Source organism: Euprymna scolopes, chromosome 8 (assembly GCF_053919585.1).
Source record: "Euprymna scolopes isolate OS-2025 chromosome 8, ASM5391958v1, whole genome shotgun sequence".
Taxonomy (NCBI): domain Eukaryota; kingdom Metazoa; phylum Mollusca; class Cephalopoda; order Sepiida; family Sepiolidae; genus Euprymna; species Euprymna scolopes.
The window spans coordinates 45,493,134-45,514,106 of NC_136489.1; the positions used below are offsets into that span (position 1 = coordinate 45,493,134).

A 20,973-nucleotide genomic window follows, 5' to 3' on the forward strand; every position below is an offset into this window, starting at 1 on the left:
AGCACGGTAGAGAGAGCCCACCTTTCTTGCAGCGGCCCTGGCAATGCCTTCAATGTAATTGTTCGAACTCATGTTTCCTGTGAACGTTAGGCCAAGGAGTTTGAAAGATGGACTCTCAGATAAAGAGTCGTCGGCCATTGCTATAGGTGGTAGAGAGGGTTTCTTGTAATTATTGAATGAAACTAGTTTAGTCTTGGCAGCATTGAACGCGACCAACCACTTTTGACCCCATTCCACTACAGATTGGAGGTCATCCTCTAGTGTTTCTGCCATTTCTTTAGAAATGTGTTCATTCGTCTTCCTGTCGTGCCTGCCATAGAGTGTAGTGTCATCAGCATATATACCCATCTCAGAGGCAATTTTGTCGGGGAGGTTATTTATGAATATCAGGAACAATAGAGGTCCAAGGATAGAACCTTGGGGCACCCCCGCATTTATATCATATTGTTTAGATGTACGACCGTCGAGGACAACCTGGATTTTTCTCTTGTCCAAGAAGGATTTAATTATGTTAAGTATTCTACCAGTGATACCGTATGATCTGATTTTCCTGAGGAGACCCTCATGCCATACCCTGTCAAAAGCCTTAGATATATCTAGAGCTACCGCTCTGCCCTCCCCCGCTTTGTCCAGTGAATGGTATATACGTTCAGAGATCACAGTTAGGATGTCTGCTGTGGAACGGGCTTGTCTAAATCCATATTGTTTGTCAGTCAGTAGTTTAGCATCTGTAAGATGATGGACTAGAGCATGGTTAATTATGGTCTCAAATATTTTGGCAAAAAGTGGGAGGAGGCTAATGGGGCGATAATTTGATGGGTCCGTCCTTTCGCCAGAATTCTTGAATACTGGTACAACAGAAGCAGTTTTCCAACAGCCCAGAAAGCAAGCTTCATTAAGGCATTTGTTGTGGAGTTTGGAGAGAACTGGAGCTACTTCGGCTGAGCACTTTTTTAATAGCACAGCCGGGATAAGATCGGGTCCACATGCTTTTGAAGTGTCAAGGTTTTTTATGATAGCATGCACCTGGGCAGGGGTGGTTTTCAGATCGTCTAGCGTGGCGTCTGTCCGCATAGGAAAGTCAGGTAGTGGGTGGTTGGAAGGGTCCAGTGTGGAGTTTGAGGCAAACTGACTGGCAAGCATGTTAGCCTTGTCGGTTGCTGAGGAGACAACTTCGTGATTGTTGGTTAGTGGGGGAATTGTGGATTGCCCATTATTTACTACACTGTTGTAGATTTTCCAGAAGTCTCGAGTTCCTAGTTTTTGTGCTTCGATGGGCTTTTTAGTTGTTTCCGTAAATTCTCTCTTAGCTGTCGCTATTTCTTTCTTAACATTATTTCTAGCTTCTATATTATTGATCCATCTTTCTCTCAAATCCATTTTCATAACCTCTTCATATTTTTTCACACTGCATACACATGCCCAATTAACTCTTCCTTTGGTTAACAGTAATAACGTTCTGCTGATCAGTAATGACATTAGTTCTCTCAAATTACTTCATCCACACTCAATTCTTGTAATCAGACTAGTACCAGCTACTTCCTTTGCTCCAACGGTATCAGTAAGGTTACAAAACTTCTGCATAGCTTTAATACCATCATTCGTCCCCATTGTCTTACATTTCTTGCACACAAACTGGTTATCATATCTCAACTTCTTACCTATAATTCCAATGTGATTATGAAATGGCCAGAGCGCCATCTCATAGACAACTTATTAAAGAGCAGAAAGCAAACGCAGTACAAATCAAGGAGGCCTCATAATTTAATGCATATGATCAGTTCATTTGAAGAAAGCAAGCCATGCTTACATATTGCGTTGAGGCATGATAGATTATTTATTTGAATTGACACAAAGAAAGCAAAAGGGAACTAAAAAGATACCTTATTCATTGATAGAGAAAACGTACTTCATATTACAAAATATGATCTATCATGGCTTGTTTCCAAAACCTCCTGTGTTTTGATACTTTGTTAAATTGATTTGAAAAAAAAAACTTTAATAGCTTTGCCATCATTCGTCTCCATTGTCTTATATTTCTTGGATACAAACTGATTATCATCGCTTAACCTATTAACCATAATTCCACTGAACTTCTTGTGTATTCGATGCATACAAGTACCACAAAAAATTGAGTTTCATCCAACTTTCTTTTTACAAACTAAGCAAGAAAACTTTCTTCTTTCTGAAAGTTTTCCAACACTATAACTACTCATTATCACTTTGATATGTTGGTAGCAGTCACTTGCAGATATTTACATAAATATTGGTACCTGGTAGTTATATATATTTATGAACACGTTAAATTATGGTTTCGACTGTCATTTTTCCCAGCATCCACTGAAATACTATCTTATATATGCAAAGAAACGTTGTTAAATACATTGTACAAAGATTGTAAGAAAATAATAGGCAAAGCCAAAGCTTTGATATTAAAAGAATATTTATTGCATAGAGATCTCAAACATTAAGACAATTTTGCTCCTAAACTTACATCTCACTGTTCTTTTAATAAAATAAGCTTGAACAATTTGGAATTTTGGAAAATAAATGGAAAGTGTAAGGAATACACAAGAATGGAAATAAAAATCTTAAAGATTCCAAATATCACTTCCTCTTTACTTAAATCCATAAATGCCATTTTCTGAAAAATAAGAGTTTCATTATATAACTATATAATTTCTAACTAGTCATATCATTTCAATTCGTTGGACTACTGTTCTCATCTTTAGTGTTATTTTCACAACATTTCGGTCAATGTAACCTCCTTCGAGCTTCAGGTGTATCTTGTCAAACTCGAGAATGTTTCCGTCAAACTCGGGAGTAATAAGTAAAGCTATATATATATATATATATATATATATATGTGCGTGTATATATATATATATAGTAATAGTGATATTTACAAGAAATAAAAATGGGTTTAAGGCTCACAAAATTCATACTAGACTCGTGGTGCAGTGCTTAGAGTACTTGGAAAAATCAATTGTAAAAAGTAATATTCGCCTGAAAGTTGAAGGTCTAATTCTCAGTGTTGGCGACTGCAAAATATAATTGCAAATTACTATCATGGCTGATAGAACAAGAGCATGCTACCCATATGAAATTCCATTCAAATTCTAGAGTTCGATAAAAATATTCCAGAGTTCGCTAAAAATATTCCAGAGTTCGCTAAAAATATTCCAGAGTTCGCTAAAAATATTCCAGAGTTCGATAAAAATATTCCAGGGTTCGATAAAAATATTCCAGACTTCGACAAGATACATCTGAAGAAGGTCGGAAGTTACACTGACACTCAAGATGAGAACAGTAGTCCGATGAATCCAAATAATATGAATAATCAATTTTCATCTCAAAAATGCAGAAACGTAATTTCTAGCTTATATTAACTTTGAAAGTTAAATCAGAGTTAAAAGAATGCAAGAGAGAATTGAGTTCACATTCATATATAATCGGCAATTTTTTAAAATAGCTGCTCGAAAAAAAAACTTTTTTAAAAAAAGCATAATGGGATATTTAACAGAGTTAGTATCCAAAAAAATAGACAAAACTATAGAGTGCTCAAGTTAACATAGGATTTCAGATAACCTTGTCAATTTCAATAAAAAAAAAAAAAAAAAGATATAACACTATTTAAATATATATCATTTACTTATATTCCTGGTGCATAAAAAAAAACTTTAAATTGATCGATCTTATATTTAGGAATAAAAAGGCATGGAGAGATGAAAAAGGAAAAAAGCGAACCATCTCTCGATCACTTTGGAATATTATTTCCATAATTTCCATTATAAAATGGTACATATATTTGGTAGTCTGTAACTATGACCAATCTCTTGAGAGAGAATTCCAAAAATGGTCACCATTAATGAAACTGGAAACTTAAAATTACCACACAAACAGTTCTGCAATTGGCTAACAATATCAACTTAAAGAATGGGTAGAGTTATCAAAAAAGAAATAGAAAACAATAAAGAGAGAGAGAGAGAGAGAGAGAGAGAGAGCTGAAAAGATGATAGTTTTGGGTTTTTATGCATTTGTTTTCACTCAGAAAATGAGGCATGATGGGAAAAATTTGTGATCAATTTTATTTTTCCTTTTTTATATAAAGGTCATAAAGCAAGTAATGAAATTTATTCATTTTCTTGAGCTGAAAGCAAAGCATCTACATATTATGTTTATTATGCCTTGAGTAATATTTTATGGAGATTCATGAGAATTAATGGAAAAAGTAGGGTGCACTGGACTCTTAAGCCTTGATAGGGCAACTAGTCTAAGAGAAAAACTCAAATAACATTTATCATACTTTCATTTATCCTAGAATTAAGGATTTTACATGCTCCATTTTCATAGCTGCTCAAGCTCCTACTACCAGATATAAAATTAGAGCTGATTTATGCTTCCTACTTTTTAAAAAAGGAAGCTGCTCCAACTCGAGAGGTGTTACTTTTTTCAGCACTCTGCGGTGAAAATATGTTTTTTCATAAATTATATTTCATCGATGTGTAGTCAAATTATAGTGTCAGTGTTGAAGGATTACATCAATGTGGAAAGAGGGGAAGTATTGCTTGAAGTGTAAGACTGTAAAATATATGACAAAATGATTCTGTGATTCTGCTATGTGAAACATAGCGTATTAGAAGAAGTGATGACGTCTATCATGTCCAGAATCAAAGTCGCCTTAGACCATAGACTCGGATGGTATACAGATGATACTTATGCAGAATAGATGCCGCATTATCGAGGGCATATTCTGGGAAGGTTACATAAATCACCAGGTGCCAAATGAAAGTTTTTTTTATCTTTTTTTTTCACAAAAACATAGGCTAAATTATTAATTAAAAGAAATAAATTTGGCTTGGAAAAAAATACAATGAGAAATTAATAAGAATTTTTAAGAAAAAAATTTTGTAAGGTATTTTTATTTAGTTTTTTGACAGCAAAGTTTTTTTCAAACATAACTAATACAAGCTAGCGTTAGATAATTAGAGTAAGAGTTGAGGTTGTGTTTCTATTAGGGTTAGGGTGGGTTTTTTTTTGCAGACTAGCATTCACTTTTGACAAAATTCAATATTTACGCCCGAAGACAGCAGAATTTGGTCCAACTCTATTAGATTCATGGAGACAACTTTAACGAGTTTTCATACATTTATTGAATTTTACACAATATTTTTATTGTGTTTGAAAATTGTTAGCTACTACGAATTTCATTGGCTAAGTGTTTTAGCACCTTCCGGCAGTTTACATAACCTGATCGGAATATGCTGACAATAACACAGCTCCTATTCTGCATACGTACCCATCTTCTAACTATTCTTTTAAACTGCTTTTTTATCCATAAAATTGATTTCATTTTGTCATGCTCATTTATATAAAATGTGATGATTATTTGGATTCTTCAGACTACTGTTCTCATTTTGTGTGTTATTTTCACAACATGTAACCAATGTAAACTCAACCTTTTTTATCTGTATCTTGTCAAACTTGGGTTTGGTTTTACAGCATATGAACATTTGTCAAACTTGGGTTTGGTTTTACAGCATATGAACATTTGTCAAACTTGGGTTTGGTTTTACAGCATATGAACATTTGTCAAACTTGGGTTTGGTTTTACAGCATATGAACATTTGTCAAACTTGGGTTTGGTTTTACAGCATATGAACATTTGTCAAACTTGGGTTTGGTTTTACAGCATATGAACATTTGTCAAACTTGGGTTTGGTTTTACAGCATATCAACCTTTGTCAAACTTGGGTTTGGTTTTACAGCATATCAACCTTTGTCAAACTTGGGTTTGGTTTTACAGCATATCAACCTTTGTCAAACTTGGGTTTGGTTTTACAGCATATCAACCTTTGTCAAACTTGGGTTTGGTTTTACAGCATATCAACCTTTGTCAAACTTGGGTTTGGTTTTACAGCATATCAACCTTTGTCAAACTTGGGTTTGGTTTTACAGCATATCAACCTTTGTCAAACTTGGGTTTGGTTTTACAGCATATCAACCTTTGTCAAACTTGGGTTTGGTTTTACAGCATATCAACCTTTGTCAAACTTGGGTTTGGTTTTACAGCATATCAACCTTTGTCAAACTTGGGTTTGGTTTTACAGCATATCAACCTTTGTCAAACTTGGGTTTGGTTTTACAGCATATCAACCTTTGTCAAACTTGGGTTTGGTTTTACAGCATATCAACCTTTGTCAAACTAACGAATCTTTCTGTCAAATTCAGGAATCTGCACAGAATTTCGAACAAACCCCTTTATAGCATGCTCTCATTCCATCAGCCATGATTGGATAGAAGTCTTAAGTAATTTGCAATTACATTCTTAGCATCGTCCACACTGAGGATAGAAACCTTCAACCTTCAGAAGAGCATAAATTAGAATCAAATTTTGTATTTAATATAAAACGCTATTTTTATATAATTTGGGTCCTCCAAATTACTGTTCTCATTTTGAGGGGGGGGGTTCCACAACTTTTCAGCCAATATAACCTTCAACCTTCTTCAGATATATCTTGGAGAACTCAGGCATTTTTCTGTCAAATCCTAAATCTGCACAGAATTTCGACCAGAACCCTTGATTTAATCGATAGGGACAGCATGCTATCGTTCCACCAGCTATGACTGGCTAGAAGACTAAAATAATTTGCAATTGTAATCTTAGTATCGCCCGCACTGAGAATTGAACTTTCAACCTCCAGAAACATAAGGTTAGGCTTCTATTAATAGATAGACACAAAAAATTCAATTCTAAAAGAAAATAGTTCCTGTTTACTAAAGATTTCGTATGCAAATCAGTTTATTTCCAAGACAACTGAAATGTTTAAATTAATGTTGGAATGATTAATTGGAATTGGAACCAGGAATCTGAGAAAATCAGTATCAAAAGGGTATCAGATTCATAAAAACTTTCAATGCTAAAAACAATTTTCTTGTTTAATACTTAAAATGCTAAAAACAATTTTCTTGTTTATTTAATACTTAAAATGCTAAAAACAATTTTCTTGTTTATTTAATACTTAAAATGCTAAAAACAATTTTCTTGTTTATTTAATACTTAAAATGCTAAAAACAATTTTCTTGTTTATTTAATACTTAAAATGCTAAAAACAATTTTCTTGTTTATTTAATACTTAAAATGCTAAAAACAATTTTCTTGTTTAATACTTAAAATGCTAAAAACAATTTTCTTGTTTAATACTTAAAATGCTAAAAACAATTTTCTTGTTTAATACTTAAAATGCTAAAAACAATTTTCTTGTTTAATACTTAAAATGCTAAAAACAATTTTCTTGTTTAATACTTAAAATGCTAAAAACAATTTTCTTGTTTAATACTTAAAATGCTAAAAACAATTTTCTTGTTTAATACTTAAAATGCTAAAAACAATTTTCTTGTTTAATACTTAAAATGCTAAAAACAATTTTCTTGTTTAATACTTAAAATGCTAAAAACAATTTTCTTGTTTAATACTTAAAATGCTAAAAACAATTTTCTTGTTTAATACTTAAAATGCTAAAAACAATTTTCTTGTTTAATACTTACAATGCTAAAAACAATTTTCTTGTTTAATACTTAAAATGCTAAAAACAATTTTCTTGTTTAATACTTAAAATGCTAAAAACAATTTTCTTGTTTAATACTTAAAATGCTAAAAACAATTTTCTTGTTTAATACTTAAAATGCTAAAAACAATTTTCTTGTTTAATACTTAAAATGCTAAAAACAATTTTCTTGTTTAATACTTAAAATGCTAAAAACAATTTTCTTGTTTAATACTTAAAATGCTAAAAACAATTTTCTTGTTTAATACTTAAAATGCTAAAAACAATTTTCTTGTTTAATACTTAAAATGCTAAAAACAATTTTCTTGTTTAATACTTAAAATGCTAAAAACAATTTTCTTGTTTAATACTTAAAATGCTAAAAACAATTTTCTTATTTAATACTTAAAATGCTAAAAACAATTTTCTTATTTAATACTTAAAATGCTAAAAACAATTTTCTTATTTAATACTTAAAATGCTAAAAACAATTTTCTTATTTAATACTTAAAATGCTAAAAACAATTTTCTTATTTAATACTTAAAATGCTAAAAACAATTTTCTTATTTAATACTTAAAATGCTAAAAACAATTTTCTTGTTTAATACATAAAATGCTAAAATCAATTTTCTTGTTTGTTTAATACTTAAAATGCTAAAAACAATTTTCTTGTTTAATACTTAAAATGCTAAAAACAATTTTCTTGTTTAATACTTAAAATGCTAAAAACAATTTTCTTGTTTAATACTTAAAATGCTAAAAACAATTTTCTTGTTTAATACTTAAAATGCTAAAAACAATTTTCTTGTTTAATACTTAAAATGCTAAAAACAATTTTCTTGTTTAATACTTAAAATGCTAAAAACAATTTTCTTGTTTAATACTTAAAATGCTAAAAACAATTTTCTTGTTTTATACTTAAAATGCTAAAAACAATTTTCTTGTTTTATACTTAAAATGCTAAAAACAATTTTCTTGTTTTATACTTAAAATGCTAAAAACAATTTTCTTGTTTAATACTTAAAATGCTAAAAACAATTTTCTTATTTAATACTAAAAATGCTAAAAACAATTTTCTTGTTTAATACTTAAAATGCTAAAAACAATTTTCTTGTTTAATACTTAAAATGCTAAAAACAATTTTCTTGTTTAATACTTAAAATGCAAAAAACAATTTTCTTATTTAATACTTAAAATGCTAAAAACAATTTTCTTATTTAATACTTAAAATGCTAAAAACAATTTTCTTGTTTAATACTTAAAATGCTAAAAACAATTTTCTTATTTAATACTTAAAATGCTAAAAACAATTTTCTTATTTAATACTTAAAATGCTAAAAACAATTTTCTTGTTTGTTTAATACTTAAAATGCTAAAAACAATTTTCTTATTTAATACTTAAAATGCTAAAAACAATTTTCTTGTTTAATACTTAAAATGCTAAAAACAATTTTCTTGTTTAATACTTAAAATGCTAAAAACAATTTTCTTATTTAATACTTAAAATGCTAAAAACAATTTTCTTATTTAATACTTAAAATGCTAAAAACAATTTTCTTATTTAATACTTAAAATGCTAAAAACAATTTTCTTGTTTAATACTTAAAATGCTAAAAGCAATTTTCTTGTTTAATACTTAAAATGCTAAAAACAATTTTCTTGTTTAATACTTAAAATGCTAAAAACAATTTTCTTGTTTAATACTTAAAATGCTAAAAACAATTTTCTTGTTTAATACTTAAAATGCTAAAAACAATTTTCTTATTTAATACTTAAAATGCTAAAAACAATTTTCTTGTTTAATACTTAAAATGCTAAAAACAATTTTCTTGTTTAATACTTAAAATGCTAAAAACAATTTTCTTGTTTAATACTTAAAATGCTAAAAACAATTTTCTTGTTTAATACTTAAAATACTAAAAACAATTTTCTTATTTAATACTTAAAATGCAAAAAACAATTTTCTTGTTTAATACTTAAAATGCTAAAAACAATTTTCTTATTTAATACTTAAAATGCTAAAAACAATTTTCTTATTTAATACTTAAAATGCTAAAAACAATTTTCTTATTTAATACTTAAAATGCTAAAAACAATTTTCTTGTTTAATACTTAAAATGCTAAAAACAATTTTCTTGTTTGTTTAATACTTAAAATGCTAAAAACAATTTTCTTGTTTGTTTAATACTTAAAATGCTAAAAACAATTTTCTTGTTTGTTTAATACTTAAAATGCTAAAAACAATTTTCTTGTTTAATACTTAAAATGCTAAAAACAATTTTCTTGTTTAATACTTAAAATGCTAAAAACAATTTTCTTGTTTAATACTTAAAATGCTAAAAACAATTTTCTTGTTTAATACTTAAAATGCTAAAAACAATTTTCTTGTTTAATACTTAAAATGCTAAAAACAATTTTCTTGTTTAATACTTAAAATGCTAAAAACAATTTTCTTGTTTAATACTTAAAATGCTAAAAACAATTTTCTTGTTTAATACTTAAAATGCTAAAAACAATTTTCTTGTTTAATACTTAAAATGCTAAAAACAATTTTCTTGTTTTATACTTAAAATGCTAAAAACAATTTTCTTGTTTAATACTTAAAATGCTAAAAACAATTTTCTTGTTTAATACTTAAAATGCTAAAAACAATTTTCTTGTTTAATACTTAAAATGCTAAAAACAATTTTCTTGTTTAATACTTAAAATGCTAAAAACAATTTTCTTATTTAATACTTAAAATGCTAAAAACAATTTTCTTGTTTAATACTTAAAATGCTAAAAACAATTTTCTTGTTTAATACTTAAAATGCTAAAAACAATTTTCTTATTTAATACTTAAAATGCTAAAAACAATTTTCTTGTTTAATACTTAAAATGCTAAAAACAAAAAATGATTTTAAAATATCAGCAAAACAAAATTCTATAGATCAACTCACTGCATTCCATCCCCAAGTGTATTTTTTTTATGTTTGCAAAAATATATTCATATAGTTTATGGTTTTTACAGTAATCAGAAAATGAAATCAACAAGTCTATATATAAATATGTAGAGACTTTAAAAGAATCAGAATCTGTTATTGTATTGGCATCAGGAATTTTGAATGGAATCGGTAATCATATCAAAATCGAGAAACATTTGGAATCGTCCCATCACTAGTTTAAATACAGAATTAACTTACCTAATTGGGAATGTGTGGTCATAATAAAAATCCTGAATTGCTTCCGGGTAACCCATTGATACCATTTTATCTTTGATCAAATTGAAACCTAGAGCCTCAAAGTTCGGAGATTTGTACACTGAAAAAGAAGAAAAAAAAAATCAGTAAATAATAAAAATACAAACTGTTTGAAAACATACAAATATGAAAATCAGACTTTGAAAGTGATGGATAGTCCAAATAATCTATAACATTTCTCCTTCTCTCCTGAATACTAACCCTGTGTAATAATTCATGGCATCCAGTTGATCTGATCGTTGATATATGCAGTTGAGATTTTGATCTCGACAATCAGTCCAGCAGAAACTTTGTTATTTCAGCGACATAATCTGATGGGCTAGATCTTGGTCCCTGTCTTTTGGGTGGAGTAAGTTTGATACATACTGCCTGAAGTACCCCGACCAGGGAATACCGACAGGGTTGTTCAGGTAATTTTTAAAAGACCAGTGCTCTTTCTTTAAGGAGGCTAGCTTGATTCTCCCTACTTTCTGATCTTGTGTCACATCTTCTTGAAGTAGGAATGCACTAAATTTATACCCCTGTTTAATAATATTCAATCAGCAGTGCCAATGGCAGTGTAGGTATAGAATATAAAATATGGATGGAAATAAGTGATGTTAACACGGAGATCAATAGATGAAAAAAACAAAGGAATGAATAAAAAGGATTAGGATTGTTGAGACTATTTGAATGTTGTCATTGTTGAGCATCATTCATTCATTTCGTATGAATCAGATTATTAGGGTCAGCACTTGGATATCTTTCTCATCAAAATTTTAGAAAAAACATCTTGTATTCATGGGAGGAATCACGTAAAGCTTGCAAACATCCTAAATGAAAGTTTTTCTGTGGGACAAACTGGATTCGAACTTGCCACACCCAGGTTGTCGACTTGTGGAGTCACCCACTTTACCATTATCACACTGTTGATGTTGAGTGAATGCCATTCATTCTTTCATTCATTTCGTGTGAATCAAATATTGTCATCATTCATTTCCCTGATACCTTTCTAGAAAGACAATAAGTACGTACAAGAGGAACCATGTGAAGCATGCAAATACCCTAAGTGAAAGTGTTTCTGTGGGGGCGAACTCGATTTGAACTTGGCACACCCAGGTTTTCAGTCTGCATCATTAACCACTGAGCCACTGTCACCTCCCTTGTTGTTGTTGAGCATCATTCATGAATCAGATTATTCTATTGTTGAAATTCGTTTTCCAGATGTCTTTCTAGTTAGCATTTTTTCTAGAAAGATATCGGGTACTTACAAGAAGAACCACATCTCTTAGTAAACGTTTCTCTCAGGTTGTTAGTTCGTGTTATATCGTTAACCACTTCGCCACCGTCATCTTCCTGTCGCTGCTAATTTTGTATTATCATACCGAGCTAGTATTTAAGAGAGATGGAAGAATGTACAGAATTTCAAATTTTAAGATAATCCTGCACAAAAAACAAACTGTTATACAAAATGCTTGTCAGCACTATTCAACCAAATATATCCTTTTACAAAATCAATTATTTTCAAAAATAGAAAAGAAACAAAGCGTCACATCTTAAATTTTTTTCAAATTTGATTGAAGAAATTTATGAAGAAAAGGTTCTTGGAAAAAAAAAAAATCTAAATTTTTGAGATGAGGAACTATTCATATTATTTGGACTAGTGTTTTCATCTTGAGTGTTATTCACACGTTTTGGTCAATGTAACCTTTAACCATCTTTAGTGTATCTTATCAAACTCTGAAATCTTTCTATGAAATTCAAGGATCCGTGGCATAGTGGATAAAATACTTGGTAAATTCAGTTTTAAGTAACACTCTTCTGGAGGTTGAATGTTCAATCTTCAATGCGGGCAACACTCAAAATGCAACTGCGCTTTACTTAGGAGTTTTACCGGGTCATAGCTGACAGAACAAGATCATACTATCCCTATGGATTAAATAAAGAGTTCCGTTTGAAATTCCATGCAAATAGCCGACTTTGACAGAAAGATTTGAGTTTTACAAGATACACCTGAAGAAAGACAGAGGTTACATAAACCGAAACGTTGTGCGAATAACACTCAAGATGTGAACAGTAATCTGAAGAATGCAAATAATACGAAAGGCGAAAAAGGTTTTAATAGAACGTTGTAGTTTGTGTGAAGTACTGTGCAGAATGTATTTAGAGAACTTTATATTTTAGAAGAATGTGGAAAAAATTAAAAAAGGAAATGCAAAAAGATATGACTGAAAGACAATATATGCTGTAGATAATAATTTTTTCTTTTTTTTTACTCAATTTACAGAGTGTAGAACAGTGCAATTCTAATTTATCAAAGACACCTGGGAAGCGTATGTACATTCCAATTCTTTTTATCCAGTTTTCTCCAACAGAAACAAGTTATAAATAAAATCTCTGTATTAAAACTATCTAACACGATCGCGTATGTAGGTAACTTTGATAAATAAGCAAATGGAATTATTTTTCATTTACTACTAGCAGGACCAGTGTTTTGGCGTTGCCAGGGATGAAATATAAAAAAATGATTTAACTATGAATAATATCCGTAAATTTCCTATTATTTGGATTATTCAGACTACTGTTCTCATCTTGAGTGTCATTTCAAAACGTATATATATATATATATATATATATATATATATATATATATATTACTAGCAGGCCGCTCGGCATTGCCCGGTCGTAAAATATGCTTAAATATGTTTTGGTTTATGCAGATTTCATATTTGTCGTACCCAATATATAGTAATGATTTAATAAAAATAAAAAAATGACTCATGCGCCACCACCGATAATCAAAACCAAAACGTTTAGCCTACGATTTACTCTTTCCTTTTATGTTAATGCCTGAGCTATGAAGACATGTTTGCTGCAAGGCTAAAAATTAAAACATGAACTAATAGCTATTATGTTACACATGCATATTCGTAATGCTGTCATTTGACTTTCACCTGAAAAATTCCATTTTTTTAATTATCACTTTCTTACCGATTTTCCCTGACTAAAGCCCAAATATAAAATTCGAAAACCCTACACATTAAGTTTCATGTCTATAGACTAAAAACTACCAGGAGTTTGGTAGAAAAATTTTGTAAACAAATATATATACACATACATAAATATATATATATATATATAGAGAGAGAGAGAGAGGTTTGTGTTTACTATAACCTTTTTACGTAAATATTACGCAAGTATAAATCATGTAGAATATCTGCATGAATATAATTACAGTAAAAGTTAACTAAACATGATCATCCCATAAGAAAACCGAAAAAACTAATAAGGAATTAATTAAAATGAATGTTTAAAAGAATATGCAAATTAGCTAGATCTTTTGCAGATGAATGCAATTTCACGACCCATATATAACAAAGTTGTATTTTCGTTTTAAATAAATAGAAAAAAAAGGGTTTTTAACATATCACTACACAAAATAAACAAATTTATAAGAGTATAGATAGATATATAATAATAATATGTAGTAATAGTGATATTTACAACTAGAAATAAAATAGGTTTAACTCTTCTAAAATTCATGCTAGAACTATCCACAAGGACCCATAGTACAATGATTAGAGTACTTAGAAGAGAATCAATTGTAAAAGTGATATTCTCCTGAAGACTGAAGGTTCAATTCCTCACTGTAGGTGACTGAAAAATACAATTGTGAATTATTTAGCACCTCCATCCAGTCATGGCTGATGGAACAAGGGCATGCTACCTCCGTGAAGTAAATAAAGGGTTCCATCTGAAATTCCATCCTGATTCCTGAGTTCAACAAGACACACCTGAAGAAGAGTGGTAGGTACATCGACCGAAACGTGAAAAGGATCAGAGTAATCTGAAGAATCCAAATAATATGCATTAATAATCATCTAAAACAAATTCAGAAACTTCATATTCATGAAATAATTTAGCTTTTAGAGTAGGGGATCACTCCATGTAGATTACTTTTTGTTTGTTTATGAGGATTCCTCATAATATGAACGAAACTAAACCGACTTTGCAAACTAAAATTTAGTTTAGGGTTAAGTTAGGGTTACTCTCGGATTATGTTATGGTTAGTTTGGTTTTGGGTTATTTCAGAGTAAAAATAACAAACAAACACAGGAATTTTCCTGCAGAAAGTCGTGTTGGTGTTCAGAGGGAAAAGATGTGTATAGGAAACGTTCTATTATTTTCTATAATTGCTAAAGGGAGTTCCAAAGTCTAGCAGTTCTGGGGAAGAAACTATCGGAGTAGAAGGCTTTCTTACACCTAGGGATCTCTACCGTGAAGGGGTAGGATTTAGCTGCTTGTCAGGTTTGTCGGGGGTATTCACGTTGAGGGGGTTGGTTGTTTTGTTTTACGGCATATCAACCCTTTTGGGGTTATTTAATGCCGAATCCAAAGATTTTGAAGAAAATTTTTTTAATAGAATATATTTGTTGTTTTCACGTCGGTTTCATTTAACCCATAGTTGGGAACCTAACAGGTACTATGGGTCAGAGTGGACCTAGGAGCAATGGTCATTAAAGTGTGGTGCTACACTCCCCAAAGCCCGCAAGCTGGGGCCTCACCACTGGATATAGTTTAAGGTCATATCCAGGACCCGTCAAGGGGGTACGAATGCTTGTAGTTCGTCAGAGAATTCACCATTAAAGTACTTGTAGAACAGGCAGAAGGATGGGACAGAGGCTGAAGCCTAGATGACAATTCAGGACCTATTAGGTTGGCGATTTTCTTTTGAACCATGTCTAGGAGTGAGAGACAAGCAGCAGATGCACCAGCCTAAATGTGACAACAGTACTCCATACATGGGTGAACGGTGGCTTTATAGAGGTACAGGATACTTTCAGGCGTAAGTAGTTTTCTAGCATGGTAGAGAAAGCCCATCTTCTTCGCAGCAGCTTTGGCAATGCTCTCAATGTATCTATTTCAGTTCATGTTCCTTGTAAACATTAGGCCGAGGAGTTTAAAGGAAGTACTTTTGGGTAATGTGTTCTTGGCCATTGCTATTGGTCGTAGAGAAGGTTTCTTGTAATTATTAAAGGAAACAAGTTTAGTCTTGGCAGCATTGAATGTGACCATCCATATTTTTCCCCATTCCACTACAGATTGGAGGTCATCCTCTAGTGTTTCTGACATTTGCTTAGATATGTGTTCATTTGTTTTCCCTCATGCAAATATATCCATGTCAGAAACAATTTTATCAGGGAGGTCATTTATGAATATCAGGAACAACAAAGGTCCAAAGATAGACCTCTGAGGTACTCCTGCATTGATAACATATGGTTTAGATGTACAACTGTAGAGGACAACCTGGACTTTTCTCTTAAGAAGGATTTAATTACATTATTGTATTCTTCCAGTGATACCATATGATCTAATTTTCCTTAGAAGACCATCGTGCCATACCCTGTCAAAAGCCTTAGATATATTGAGGGCTACCACTCTTCCCTCCCCGGTTTTATCCAGTATATATGTTCAGAGATTACATTTAGGATATCTGCTATGGAACGGACTTGCCTAAATTCATATCGATTGTCGGTCAGGAGTTTAGCAACTGTAAGGTGATGGACTAGAGCTTGATTAAGGAATCAAATATTTTGGCGAAAAGCGGGAGAAGGCTAATGGGGCAATAATTTAATGGGTCAGTTTTTTCGCCAGAATTCTTGAAAACTGGTACTACAACATTGTTTTAAAGTGACAGATTATTAACACGTGCACACAAGAGAACTACAGACAGATAGACGAATAATCACTTGGCTTGTTACACCTTGCTGCCATCTTGACTTGAGATTATTGTGTTGTGGTATACGTTATTCAATGAAAAATGCCCAATACCCGAGCAATGCCGGGTAGTCTTGCGAGTCAATTAATATTTTTATCAAATGTTGGTTGGTTGCTTTGTTTTATGGCATATCAACCCTTTTTAGATTATTTTATGCTGAATTTGATCATTTTGGTAAAATGAATGTCATGTTCTAAGTTCTTTATAGATTCAAATATTTATTTATGCTGTTTGGTTTGTTTGTTTTATGGTATATCAACCCTTTTTAGGTTAGTTAATGTCAAATCATTTTAGAAAATGGTTTTTATGCTTCAAATTCTTTATATATTCAAATATTTATTCATAGTATTTGATTTGCTTGTTTTGTGGTGAAAAATTATTTTTGACTTTGCTAAACATCATTGGATTTGGACACAGGGAAAGGAAGGAAAAACATCAATGTTTGGCGCATTTAAGTCCGGAAGCCGATATCTCCAGGCAGCCTGATTTGCTAACACCAACTATCAATCTTTTTTTAATTCTAGTTTAAAATAGACTTTGTAACCTAGTAGGGGAATGACCTTTTCTATTAACTACAACCTCTTTCTCACAGAAGAGATGTTGTGAGCCTGTCTCTGCTCAATCATTATTTTCATGGCAAGTGCTCGTTTGAGCTCCAATCTATGGTTCCCCCTCGCCAAACTTCCATGAAAAACACTCGTTTAGCTGAAACCACTATCAATAATTTCCTCCACTCTTTATCTATGCCTGAACATAAACGTAAATTCCATGAACAAAGCTTCTTTCTTAGAACTGCACGCCTGTGGAACTTTCTTTCCAGCTGACTACAATAAGGTCGTCTTCAGATTCAACATGAACAAGTTCTTGATGATCCATCCCCTTAAGTAATTCAATTTAGCAAATTTCCACTACTAACGATTACTCGATATTATCCCATTGGCTACTGTACACTCATTAACTCTTATCCTCGAGTGGCCTCAGCATCTTTATATGTAGTGACTCCTTTGTAAAAAAAAAATTATTTACTTATTTACTAACCAGTGAATTGTCATAAGGAATCAATTACAGAAACGAATTCATAAATTACAAAGAAGTTTATCTCATCATATGCCCTCATCAAATTTGTTTTTAAATCCATTTTTACACCATGTAATATGTGTCCGTGATCATGTTTTCTTTCTAAAACTGAACAATCTTTTCGTTTCAGGATTTAAAAAAATAAAAAAATAAATAAATAAAAAACACCAAAAAGAAACCAAGTAACGCAATTCATACGTCAACATTTTCATTGAAAGTCAGTGCAAAGATATCCACCGTGAGATGGCTCTTTTTTACTGTAGATACTATAATAAACAAACTTTTTGTCGAATGATATCACGGATAAGTAGAAGGGTAAGAAAAATGGTGATGGAGGAGGTAGGATGGTGGAGTGGAGGAAGGGGAGCGATTTTTTTTTTGGGTGGAACTCTGCCCAATGATAGCGCGACTAAATGAGGTGAAACAAAAATTGCCTTTAGATTTTTGGAAAGAATTCAACAAAATACATTTGCATACAAGCAGCGGAAATAAATGAGTGTCATGACTTTTGAAAATAAATAAAAATAATAGTTTTTTTTACTGCCACATTAGGTGCATGTAGGTTACGCACGCACGCTCACACACATTTTTACACACGCAAACACCTTATATATATATATATATATATATATATATATTGCGCGAGCCTTTTCTAGTCTCACACAAAAACACGCGTTCACATTTCAAGCCATATTACTTGTGATATACATACGCGCACACAAACATACGCGCGCACGTCCACACACGTACATATATTCACGTTCGCGTACATACACTCACATTCACGTGTATACACACACACACGCTAATGTACTCACACACACGCGCACACAAAGACAACGTCACTTCCCCTTTCAAAGGAAATCCACACATGCGCAAAAGACCACTGGAAAAGACTATAAAAACAAGAGACAAGCTGTTTCCAGCCCTTTTCAGACCAGCTTCCTAGCTGGGCGGTCTACAGACCGACAGCGTGCCTTTTCAGCAGGCGCACGTGCATGCCTCACACCACTTGCTACTATGTGGGACAAAAAGCCAACGGACAGTACATACACTTTATACGCTTTCTCTCTCCATGAACTGGATTGACTTTCTCACTCTATCTCCCCTTCGGCTTTGGTCCATCAACACAGACATGTGCGCGACTCTCTACTGAGCTTAACCCTCTCTTTCTACAAGCCGGCTTGCCACTTCGCGTTTCTCTATTACATTCCCCTTTCCTTCCACGTGCGTAGTCGTCAATGGCCGAATGAACACGTGTACATCCAAGACTTACATTTCTCAACATAAAATAAACGACATGTTTATTTTATTCCAGCATTTGAGTTCTTTCATTATTTTTTTCATGTAACAAGTTAGGGTATTTATATCCTGGACCGCAACAATATATATATATATATATATCAGATTGACAAAAACGTTCTGGCGGTTTTTAACTTTTAAATTCAGATGAAAATATCTCGGCTCAAACAGAAGTTTATTCATTGAAATAATCACCATCAGAATCAACACACTTTTACCGACGCAAAACAAGTGTATTTATACAAGTAATGTAAAAAAGACGCTTTTTTATATCGCCTAGGTTTTTGAAGCATTTCTCATGCAGAAAGTTGTCCAGATGCTTGAAAAAGTGGTAGTCGGTAGGTGAGAGGTTTGGAGAGCATGGCGGAGGAGGCAGAATTTCAGAGCCCAATTCATTCAACTTCAGCAGGGTCTGCGTAGCAATGTGCAGTTGGGCATTATCATAGAGGAGAATTGAGCCTTTTCTGTTGACTAATGTTGGGTGCTGTAAATTTCAACAAAAATGTAAATTTTGTAAAGTTCAAGTAAATTTGGTCAAGCAAAGAAATCTATATGGAATTTCAAATTGTACCCTTTATTTAATTCCTGAGGATAGATTGTCCTCATTCCACCAGCCATGATCATGCATAAGTGTTAATTATTATGTTATTTGTAATTATTATCGTTTGTTGAATCAATAATCTGTTACATAGAACTGATTAGTAATCAAACACATATAACCATTGCACTACAGGGCCATGTCAGCAATTCTAGTTTGAATTTTGACAGCTTCAACTCTTATCTTGTTTAGATGCATCTAAAAGAAATTGAAGAATGCATCGTCCAAAACGTTGTGAAAATAACAACCAAGATAAGAGCAGCCGTTTGAATAATCTAAAATAATACAAATTACTAATTGTCATCTCAAACTTTTGAAACACAAAATAGCTTTGTTTAATTTATTTATACATACTCGGACACTATATTTATGATACGTGTACACACACCGACACTATATTTATGATACGTGTACACACATCGACACTATATTTATGATACGTGTACACACACCGACACTATATTTATGATACGTGTACACACTCCGACACTATATTTATGATACGTGTACACACTCCGACACTATATTTATGATACGTGTACACACACCGACACTATATTTATGATACGTGTACACACACCGACACTATATTTATGATACGTGTACACACACCGACACTATATTTATGATACGTGTACACACACCGACACTATATTTATGATACGTGTACACACACCGACACTATATTTATGATACGTGTACATACACCGACACTATATTTATACTATATGTGTGCATAGGCGAACACAATATATGTTATGCATACTCAGACATGATATTTCTTATCTATGCACACACACACCCACACACACGTACGTGCGTGTGTGTGTGGTTAATTATCTGACAGCAAAATCATTATGCACTTAATCACCTGTTCTTATCTTAATTATCTGATTAGCAAATCCCATTGTTTAAGAGCAAACGATGAGAACGATTTTCCATTAAGTCATTTATTGAAATTACTTGAAACAAAAAAAAAAAAACCGACAGATGCTCAATTAAGCTCTTAATACTTTGAACATAAGTTGTATTTAGCGAATTAACTGATGCAAACTTAGCAATTGACTTAGACGTTGCAAATACTAACACTTATCAAGTGTACATATGATGCAGCGTTATGGAAAAGTAACTCATTATTATTAAGCGCTTATTATTTATTGCTGAAAAAGCTATTATTACAAAGAATAACATTATATTTTACTTAAAATTCAGTTTAGTATGAGCCCCAACATTCACCATCAGCTTTCCAAGTCACCTGACAACCGTATAATCTCATTTCAAAAGTAATTAATAAACAAAAAAAAAATTGTTTTATTAGTTGAATGATGAATACCATGAGAGGATTGACAATGTCTACATATCACACACTAAAACAGGAAAAAAATAAAAAATAAAAAACTGAAATCAAGATAAATTTCCCAAACTGGGGAGCCACGCTCATCCACCACAAA

The 20,973-nt window shown here is 31.7% G+C and overlaps 1 protein-coding gene across 3 annotated transcripts in view; it reads right to left on the reverse strand.

Moving 5' to 3' along the window:
* The window catches only part of LOC145283543 (cytosolic purine 5'-nucleotidase-like), a 1,063,943-nt gene that overhangs the window by 765,665 nt on the left and 277,305 nt on the right, over positions 1-20,973 (reverse strand). For all 3 annotated transcript variants that reach the window (XM_080132414.1, XM_080132415.1, XM_080132416.1), the window contains exon 4: positions 10,731-10,848. In XM_080132414.1, the coding sequence (XP_079988540.1) occupies positions 10,731-10,848 (118 nt within the window). The remainder of the gene's footprint in view (positions 1-10,730; positions 10,849-20,973) is intronic.